This window comes from Apium graveolens, chromosome 5, assembly GCF_009905375.1.
Source record: "Apium graveolens cultivar Ventura chromosome 5, ASM990537v1, whole genome shotgun sequence".
Classification (NCBI taxonomy): domain Eukaryota; kingdom Viridiplantae; phylum Streptophyta; class Magnoliopsida; order Apiales; family Apiaceae; genus Apium; species Apium graveolens.
This window is the reverse complement of record NC_133651.1, coordinates 302820629-302831762: the sequence shown is the minus strand read 5'-3', so window position 1 is coordinate 302831762 and position 11134 is coordinate 302820629. Positions and strand designations below refer to the sequence as shown.

At 30.6% G+C, this 11134-nt stretch overlaps 1 protein-coding gene across 1 annotated transcript; it reads left to right on the top strand.

The window, feature by feature from the left end:
- Positions 1–5419: 5419 nt before the first annotated feature.
- On the top strand, positions 5420–10330 carry LOC141659285 (phosphate transporter PHO1 homolog 3-like). The gene is made up of 12 exons (XM_074466082.1): positions 5420–6199; positions 6562–6826; positions 6925–6973; positions 7129–7200; positions 7409–7538; positions 7634–7754; positions 7900–8158; positions 8246–8350; positions 8452–8646; positions 8788–9066; positions 9263–9399; positions 9519–10330. Exons 1-12 carry the CDS (start codon positions 5581–5583, stop codon positions 9619–9621), a joined length of 2334 nt encoding a protein of 777 aa, XP_074322183.1. The 5' UTR covers positions 5420–5580; the 3' UTR covers positions 9622–10330.
- The last annotated feature ends 804 nt before the right edge of the window (positions 10331–11134 follow it).

The following is an 11134-nucleotide window of genomic DNA, read 5'->3' as shown; positions in this document are numbered from 1 at the left end:
TTATCTGATATCAAATTTTATTATCAAATTTGATAACTGTATCCCAACTTAAACATTAATAATATTTTGGGTTCCATTCATTTCTATACATTTTTTTATTTGAGAAATCCCATTCAATTCTATATATTTCAAAATTTACTCAAAATAATAAAAGTTTAATAAAATATAAAATTCAACTGCATTCACTACTTTTTCCCACTACACCCACTTTATTCATTAAATATTGATCGGTGTCATCATTTTTTCCAACTCTTTATTTTTTCTCACTAAATTACTTTTTTTTTCATCCCACTACCTTATCAAAAGTATATTATTTTAACATATTTCTTGTACTTCGTGTTCAAACCATTTATATACAAATAGTTCGGAGGGAGTAACTTTTTCTCAAAACACAAAGGTGCAAAAATTGTTCACTAATATAATATTACTATATACACATTAATTCAAATAGAGAGAAAAAAATATAATTTTTAATTGCAGTCATTATCCCAGTGTCATGTCCTACATAATTGACCTAATTAACCGTCGGCATCAACGCTGAATTGGTCCCAAAAAAATGTTTTTGCATGCAAAATTAGTCGCAAATCTGGCCCTCAAATTGTCTCACTTTCTCCGGAGAAATATGCAATTACTTTTGGACCTCTACTCCGCTTTATAAAAAAAACAAGAATCAGAGTATATATTAGTTTAAGTACTGTTAATCTCGGGTCAGACAAATCTCATTCTGCTGAAATTAGTAAGAGAATCTCCGACATCATCTATCTAACATCATCTATCTTCGATATTATCGTTCAATCCCTAAATTTATATATAAAATATGAAATTCTAGTAAATTAAAACATCAATTTTTTTAACAATATTTCCAATATTCATTTTTTATATAATATTTTATCAATAAAAGATAACATTATTACAAAAATTGAAAAAAGAAAAGTGCTTATTTTTAATATATATTATAAAATAAGAATTAGATGAGGAGGTCCTTAAATCTAAGATAAGAAATGAGAAGAGGATCATTGATTTAATAAATTATTAGAATATTGTTGGAGTGATTCTTTTCCGTACTCCTTATTTTTTTAGTTTAAAACTCAAAATAGCTTAGTTATTGGAGTTGTTCTAAGTGATTAGTTAAAGTTTGAAAGTAGCTTCATATGTTCAATTAGGGGTATAATCGAGTCGAGTCGAATACTGTCACACTTGACTCGAACTCGATTAAAAAGATTCAGACTCGAACTTGAATTCGATTTCGATCGAGTCTTTAATTTTTAGCTCGAACGTAAAAAATTCGATAGGCTCGAGTTTATTTCGAAAACTCGAATAAATTTCAATTCGACTTCGATTCGATTAAATAAATAAAATATAAATTAAATACTAAATATTTTTATAAAAATATATTTGTAATAAAAAATAAAAACAATAAAGACTCAATATTACTCGCGAATCTTATACGGGGTATTTTGAGCTCGAGCTCAACAAATAATTCGAAAATTAGAACTCGGCTTGATTGTTACGGAACCTTGCGTCCCTCGCCAATGATTTAACACACTTACACCCATGTCCGACAAAAACGAAAAAAAATTAGCTTAGTTTTCTTGACAAAAGAGAAATAGAAATACAGAGTCCCTGAAACGGTTATTAAAATCGTTCCCCAAAAATAAATTGTCAAAAATGAAATGGCTTTCTTGTTTATGGGCTTTCACCGGTGAAAAACCCCATTATCTTTATTTTCTTTCATTATTTTATCTTTATTATTAGATCTTGATTTCTATCGGGTTTTTTTTCAAAATAATTCTAAGATCTAAAATCATCGGAGTATCCGGATTTTCTATTTTCTTCGTTTTCAAAGGATCCAGATTCTCTTGTTTTTGTGATTTGTTTTGTAGATCTAAGTCTTGCTTTTATTTCGTAATTTCAATTTGGTTATAGTCTCTTCTTAGTGATAGTTTTAGTATCTCTCTCCTTTATTTGTGAGAGTATGATTTTTGATTTAATGATAAAAGTTTCGATGAAATTACAATTATGGTCGATAGCTCAAACATGATTAGTTCTAACTGGATGTGATGAAGCGTGTACATGTAAATATATTATCTTTAACAAATGGCGTGATTGTTTGTTCAAAATAGATGGATTGATTAGCTATTGTTTCTGTTCTATGTTTGTTCGACGCGACTATTTTTATAGATGCCGTATGATTTTTATTTATTGAATTAATTTCTTACTAAAAAAAGAAAAAAGATAAATATCACGAATTAAAAGATTACACATATAATTTTAAAAATATTTTTGAAAAAAAAAATAGGTATAAAAAAAATATCTTCGCCATTAAAGGTAATCAAAGACATTTCAACAGAACACATACCGACAAATTCATAATTTATTGATTTCCTACTACCATGAGAGTTTGAGAGTTGAGACTTAGTCTGTCCCACGCGACGCAGACACCGTATATCCCTCAATGCCCCCGATGGGGTCCCTTTTGGGATTTTTTTTATTATATATTTTAAATTTTGTATAATTATTGTTCAATAAAAAATTTATACAATTGTATAACATAAATGAGTAACAAACTGTGTTCTCGTTCAGTATAATTATTTAGTATATATGTTGGCTTTTAATTTTTAATTTAAATATATATTTTTATTATTTTAAAATTATTTTTCTTAAATATTGTATAATACTTAATTAGTGTTGAGTTTGAGTATAATATACATTTATGAGGAATATAAATGAAAATATATTATTAATTTAAAATTTTCTCAATATATGTTATTTTTTAAAAAGAAGAAAGGAATACAAATTATTGCCTCAACATTCCCATTTTTACCATGACCGCAGTCAGGGAGCTGGTGAATTTTTATAAGATCATCTTCAATAATCTCTTACTCCCGGAAGTATCTCTAAAAGATTAGCTAAATATTTACTTAAATTTAAAATATAATGAATTTGACATATTTTAGAGTATCTTTGGTTGTAACTTAAAAATTTGGCATATTTATCATCTTCTTTAGTTTTAAGTAACCTTTTCTCTTATCTTATTTAATTTATATGAGTAAAATATTCATTTACTTTCGTATTTGATCTTCTTTTTCTTCACTTTCTCTCTTTCCCTTTTAAATTTATTATTATTATAATAATAAAGAATATATATAAAAAGTATTGTTGCAGTTACATTCTCTTATAATATCTTAAATCACTATCATCCTAATATATTATCATAGTTATAAAAAATGAATTATAAGACTTTTAAAGATGCTATATGAGCACTTCCTATAGTATTCATGTGTGTTCTCTAAAAATAATATAAATTAATAAGATCTTAGTTATTTTAGATATTATAAAGTATGATAACCCTAACAACAATTCTTATTTTGATTTCTTAGTATTATTATAATATTAGATTCAAATCATATTTATATTATTTAAAGAAAAGAGAGAAAATGGAGTGAGAAATAGAGTGTGAAAAGAAAAGAAAAAAATATTTATTTAAAATTAGATAAGAAATGATTACGCATTCCTTATCTTTAAATAAGCACAAGAAAATTGATTTTTTAAGAAATTATTAGGATGATATTAGAGTACTAATTTTGATTAAATTCTTATAATTTTAGGTAGAGTCTTCATAAGTGAGTTTTTGAAATTGCTCCCGGTCTCTTAGTTCCTAACTTTTAGCAAGTTAGAAAATAGATTTTGGTGTCAATTCTAGCAATATAATTTATTTTGCATCGTAAGTTTTATAATATTCAGATTTTAAGTTGAACATGACAAAAATTTAAATGTAAAAATGTATGAGTGAATATTTTATTAAAAAAGCAAAAACAAGTCCAACAACCTTTTTATTTGAAATCTTAACTCAAAATATAAAGAAGAATAATGAAATTTCAAATCTCTTCTCAAATCACCAAGAGTCTCTCTTCCTTATTTATTCTTAATACCAATAACACACTCTTAAGTTATACTCTCTTCATCCCACTAAGTTATTAACATTTGAAATAGAAAATTCGGCACTTATTAACATTAAACTTTTATTTAGAAAAAAAAAATTCTAAAAATGAGTTATGAAACTGTAGTAGATAAGAGATTTAAAATATGTGTCAATTACTCCATTTGAAATATTAATAACCTAGTAAGACACGAAGGGAGTATTTAATATCCTAATCTATTCACTTTCTTTTTCTCTTTTCTTGTCAATCTATTTTCAAATTAATTATTACAACAATAATAAGAAGTGAGTATAGGGATTATTGTTGAAATTTACATATAAAATAATATCCTAAATCATTAAAATTTATTATTTTATAGTATTTATAGAGTACCTAATACACCGTTGGATCTTCAGTTAATATATAATCAGTGGCTCTTAAAAAGAGGAGATATAATAGATATTACTAGGAATTTATTAGAGTTCAATTTTTTGACATGCTTTTTATGGAGTTTGTTTGAAGTGTCTCAAAAGTTCGAAAAAATTTAGAGACGCTAAATTGGGTAAAAAACATTCGTGAAATGATATGTGTTAAATTTTGTTTAAATACATATCACCAAACTCATTGTATTCAAACTAATACCACTGATAAAAATATTTTATAATACCATATTGTCATTATTAGGGGTGTATGTGATGTGATTTGATTCGGTTAGTGATTTAGTTTGGTTGAAAGATAAAAACCTAATCAAACCGTAACTTGCGGTTTTTCAATATCTCTGTTCATAACCAAACCGTTGGTATATAAAATCAACCAAATCCATCAACGTAATTGTGATTGATTTTGCGGTTCAACCGCTCAAATAGTTAAGAAAACCAATTTCAATGAATATTGTATAGGCATAATTGTAAGGTTTTATAAAAAAAATTAATAAGTTTATATGACTAATAAATTAAATAGTCTAATGACATATTACAACAGAAAAAGTAATCTTAAAATATAAAAATTAATACAAAACTTTCATGATTTTATTTATATTGGGTCAAGTTCAAATTTCAATATTTGAGTAATTTTATTTATATGTATATTTTAAATATATTTTAAAAATATATTAATTCAAGTAAAATGCGGTTGTAGTTGGATTTTTGCGATTTTTAAAATAATAAATCTGCAACCAAACCGTAAATTAACGGTTATCTAAAATTGCATCTACAATCACCAGCGTTATGTGATTTATTTATTTTATAACATGTTTTTCCCATCAAATTACAATCTCCTACGAATTTAATGTTCGTCACCATTTAGCGGGTCATTTTGTAACATATTTTTGCCCTCAAATTTGAAACCTCCTCAACCTCTCAAAATTTTATCAAATTATTGGCTTCATATTTGCAGTTAACGAAAATATAATTATTCAGTTCCGAAAATCTTTCCTAGTTCTAGCATGGGCGGTACCTCAGCTTCTGCGATGCCTATCTATATATATTCGTTTAACATAGCAACATTCTAACCACTCAACCTTGCTTCTGCTTTCCAAATCTTTTTCATCTCATTACAGTTACACGCACAACCAGTAATCACTACTGTTTTCATTTAGTGTGCATAAGTTAAGGGATACCATAGATTAAAGCCTGGTATATAAAATAATTGATGCAGGAAGATGAAGTTTGGAAAGGAGTTGAGGTCACAAATGGTGCCCGAATGGGAAGAAGCTTACCTTGATTATGAATATCTCAAGACAATTCTCAAAGACATCCAACATTCTAGACAGGTTCATGAACCTCCACCCGCTAATCCACCAGGATTAACCCGACAGCTTACGCTTTACAGGAAATTCAGTGGACTCACTGGACCAAATGTTGCTACTAACCAGAAAACTCCAAGTAGCAATGACCATGCTCAGCATGATCTCGAGAGTCAGCCAATTCTGGTGAATGCTGTGAAGAGAGCCAGCGGTGAAGATGGATTGGAGACTACATTTTTGGCTGATACACGGGATGGTGGGGAGTATGAACTTGTGTTCTTTAGAAGGCTTGATGATGAATTTAATAAAGTTGTTAAATTCTACAAGGCTAAAGTTGAAGAGGTGCTTGAAGAGGCTGACATGTTGAACAAACAAATGGATGCTTTGATTGCTTTCAGGATTAAAGTTGATAATCCGAAACATTCGTGGTTCGAGACTGCTACTGCTGTTGACATGAATCATCTTGCTTCTGCTGCTGCTACTTCGGCTTCTATGTTATCTACTTCCCTCTCCTCAGGCAGAAAATCAGACAGCAGTAAGTATCTTTTTTTACTTAATTACTACTTCATGTCTTACAATTTTTTAGACCAAGGCCAACTGGATCTTATATAATATTTTTATATAAACTTTCACGATATTTTTATGCTAAGCCGCAAATTACTAGACGAAGACATTTCCATTAAAAAGGACAACTAATAAATTTGAGTAGGGTCTGGTCAGGACAATCGTTTGTTGCAGTCGCCCATCTTTATAAAACATTCCTCTGTATGGTATATGCTAACAAGTGATTGCCCTTGAGTAAATTTCACAACTCATTGTCATATGTGGTCAGAATATAATTGCGCAACAAATATTAAGAAGGATTGACGATAAATTCTGGTTCTTGAAAATGTGCAGGAAGGTCAGGTGATCACATGGAAATTATAAATGAGATCAGATCAAACAGAAGAAGCAACAACAGACCAGCACCACTGGAGATACTTGACCGTGTCACAGTCAATAACACTGTCAACACTCCTCTCTCAACTATCAAAGTTGTTCTTAAAGTTCCTAATCAAAATGAACTCAAATTCAGTACAGACAATCTCCAGAAATTTGAAGGCCAGCTTAGAACTGCTTTTATCGAATTTTATTACAAACTTCAACTTCTCAGAAGCTACAGGTAGCTTTACAGATCTACAAATCAGAAGTCTCCCTTCCCCCTTCCCCGAAATTATTTGCATGCTAAATTAGTTACACTTTTCCCTCTGCTTCTTGCAGCTTCCTGAACACTATGGCAATTTCAAAGATCATGAAGAAGTATGACAAGGTACTTCACAAAAACACATTTATTTAGAAAACAAAAATCAAAATAGTTTACCAGTCTCGTGCAAGACTTTAACAGTATTTCTTCAGATTTTTTTGACATGTATCAACATTTGTATATTTAGGACTGCATATCTAATTCCTAAATAACTGTTACAGATCACTACAAGAACTGCTTCCAGGGCATACATGAAAATGGTTGATAACTCCTACCTAGGCAGCTCGGATGAGGTACACCTTAAATTTACAGATACGCAGCATTGCTTGCGTTACATAGGAAACAAACATTCACATATATTCTTGCAGTGACATCATACACAGGAATAACATTTTGATAAAACATAATGATTAGATCAGTATTACGACATTACATCTACGTGACTATGAACTACAGATCTACAACTTCTTATTAAGCCATTCATGCATTTCGCGCATACAGGTTAGAAAGTTAATGGACAGAGTTGAAGTTACATTCATTAAGCACTTTGCCAACTCCAACAGGAAGAAAGGGCTACACGCCCTAAAACCAAAATCTAGAAAACAGAAACATGCAGTGTCTGCCTCTTTAGGTACAATACAATAGCAGTACTTAATTCTTCTTTCTTTGTACAATTTGGCTGTTTCATAAATTTAATTATTCTTTATGAATTTTTTTGAAATATAGGTTTCTTTGTTGGTTTCACGGCAGCACTCGTGCTCGCCTTGATTTTGAACATACGAAGCCGTGCAATTATAGGGAAGGATGGCAGCGAACAGTACATGGAAACCTTGTTTCCTCTATACAGGTAGGTGGTATATACTATGTACAAAATCACTTAATATTCCTTAATTAGTTTACAAAGTTATGCATACACTCTTAATCTTTTGTCAATATTTTATTTAAATTTTTATGCGTAAGAATGTTAAGTAATACACATTTTTCCCTTGCAGCTTGTTCGCGTTCATTGTATTACACATGCTTATGTATGCTGCAAATATATACTTCTGGAGAAGATATCGAGTCAATTATCCATTTATATTTGGATTTAAGGTAGGGACTGCAATAGGCTATCGCGAAGTCCTCTTGGTGAGCTTTGGTCTTTCTGTGCTAGCAGTAAGCAGTGTTTTAGCAAACCTTGACATGGAAATGGATCCCACAACAGGAGAGTACAAAGCACTTACAGAGCTTCTTCCTGCCGTTTTGTTAATCGTAAGTTCATTTAATTACTCATCTCTGAGTCTCAAATTTTAATTAGTATATCATGTATATATAATAACCAAAACTTGTATATTGCAGCTTGTAATTGCTATTCTAATCTGCCCATTCAACATCATATATCGGTCCAGCCGCTACTTCTTAATCACCTGCATTGTTCACTGTGTTTGTGCTCCTTTATACAAGGTATTAGGAAGAGTAAAAAAATACAGTAACCAATACAAATTCAAATCGAGTCTTAGATGACACATGTCAGCTAATGTAATCATCATTTTTGTGCATGCAAGGTTGTACTTGCAGATTTTTTCTTGGCAGATCAATTCACTAGCCAAGTTCAAGCATTCCGGAGCTTTGAGTTCTACATTTGTTATTACACTTCAGGTAAATACAAAGTCAGAGAAAACACTTGCAGGTCAAATGATGTTTACAATACATTCAACTTCATAGTAGCTGGGACTCCATATTGCTGGCGTCTTCTTCAGGTAAATTCTGGTTTATATCCTTGTAAAATAGTAGATATACTTGCTTAAAATGTTAACATCATTCCTGCAGACTGTGAAAACTTATATAATATTTGTCTGCAAATTTGAAATTATAAATGATCTGCTTTTTGAATGTTTTAGTGTCTTAGGCGTTTATTTGAAGAAAAAGATACCAGTCAAGGATGGAATGGATTAAAATATTTTGCAACAATTGTTGCTGTTACAACCAGAACAGCTTATACTCGCAACCACACTATAAAATGGAAAGTTATAGCTTGGATTGCATCAGGAGTTGCAGCATCATATAGTACGTATTGGGATCTTGTTCATGATTGGGGTCTTCTTAACCGCAAATCCAAGAACCGTTGGTTGAGAGACAAATTACTTATTCCATACAGTTCTGTATACTTCGGAGCCATGGTTAGTAATTACCCCTCAAAACTTATCGACTATGTTAGAATAAAATAAAAAATGGGTTTTCGAGTGAAGGGGATGATTAAATATAGTATAAAATCCACTTATTAAAGCTTTCCTATGATATCTTAAGGTTCTGTAGGAACATATTGCATCTATATAATTATTGATATAATGCTTATTAAATCAACACGTTATGCAGGCCATGAATGTGTTGTTGAGGCTTGCATGGCTTCAAACACTGTTGGACTTGAAGTTTTCTTTCTTACACCATCAAAGCCTAGTTACAATTATGGCCAGCCTTGAAATCATTCGTCGCGGTGTATGGAATTTCTTCAGGTAATTTTACATATCTATACTCGTCACAACTCTGTCGATTGATGTTCACTTATCTAGACAAATAATGTCAATGTTAGTCACTTGAGTGTTTATTCTTTTGATATTATTTTTCCTTCAAGGTTGGAGAATGAACACTTGAACAATGTCGGAAAGTTCCGTGCCTTTAAGTCTGTACCATTACCTTTCAATTATGATGAAGGGGAGGAGGAAGAAGAAGATTAGTACAGAATCGAAGGATTCTTAATATAGAAGTTTAGATATATCTTATGTATGAGAGGAAGCAATAGCAATGAATATCCTAAAATGCCTGACAGTACTGAATGTTTAGTATATTGAAGTCTGATTAATGAAAGTGCAGCAAATTATCAATATCAACAGCACATGACTCCTTGTCTACTTGAGGATTATAAAAACTATTCTAAGATTAAATATAATCACGAGAAGGCTAATGGATGGTGTCTCCGGCCTGCTGCTGATTTTGTTAAAGTGAATGCTAATGCTGCTATATATGCCAAGTCAGATTATAAACGTAATGTTCTTGGAGCTGATTGCAAGTGGTTTCAAGCTCCTATCTATATTGAGGTTGCAGAATCTTAAGCTTTGGAGTTTGGTATTTTATTAGCTAAAGATCTTAAAGTTAAGAAGGCCATTCTCGAGTCTGATAATAGTATGTGATCAATGTGGCTAAGAAAGGAGCTGGAACATCTACTGCGTTGTATCATCGATGATATTGCACTCTCTTATGTTTAGCTTTGTGTATCATGATGGGAATATCCCTGCTCAATTACTTGCTAAGTTGGGCGTTGAAAAATAAATCTTGTAATGTGGGATGATGTGTTTCCTCCTTGTATAAGTCGAGTAGCTGTGTGTAATTTATTTACTCGATAAAGTGAATGTTTTCTTTGTTTAATGAAATTTATATTCTCGAATAGCAGGAGAGTTCAAAAATCCGTTAAACCGTGAATCTGGACAACATCAAGACAATTTGAATCAAGAAAAATCAAAACCGATAAAATAGTTGCTAATGATTCGGTTAACCCGATTGTTAACACATAAATGATTTAGTTGTAGTTTCTAATATATTAAAATCGTTTAAATCAAACCAAAAGATTTTTTTATCGTAGGTAAATAACCTGCAAACTGTTAACCATATATGATAATATATAAAAAGTTTTAGTATATATTTATAAATTAAAATTAGGAAATTGGAAACTGAACATTCAAATAATTAAAAATAACTACTAATGTTAGAGATGTCTTCTTCTTTTTTTTAACAAATAAAGAAAGATTTCATTAAATTAAATATATTACAGCCGGTACAAACCCCCAACTTTCGATACAACCAGGTGGTAAACAAAAAACATACTAAAAATAATTAGATGATTTGTTTCCTGATCGTTTAACACATAGAATTTAAACATTCTTGAAGCTAAAAACAAAATCAAAAACATCTTAAGCGATCCAAATTGCACCAACATCTCCGAAAATAGTAACATTGCAACTGACTATATCACATAAAAACTATTGTTAGCCCAATGTTCAGAAACACCAATCGCATAAATTGAGATTGGAGAAGCGGCACCACAACTATCTACATGCTGGACACCGGCTATAGACATGCCGAAAGCACTCCATCTATCTACATGCCGAATACCAGTTATAGACATGCTGAAAGTGTAAACCCATGAAAGATGAACAATCTTTGGTTGTGAAAGGTGGGCTCTTGCAATAATCA

Bases quoted from the DNA above. Each gene is read 5' to 3' on its own strand.
- LOC141659285 (XM_074466082.1), top strand. From the start codon at position 5,581: ATGAAGTTTGGAAAGGAGTTGAGGTCACAAATGGTGCCCGAATGGGAA. The intron at 8,351-8,451 runs GTATTAGGAAGA...TGTGCATGCAAG, and splicing joins TTTGTGCTCCTTTATACAAG to GTTGTACTTGCAGATTTTTT. The intron at 8,647-8,787 runs GTAAATTCTGGT...TGAATGTTTTAG, and splicing joins ATTGCTGGCGTCTTCTTCAG to TGTCTTAGGCGTTTATTTGA.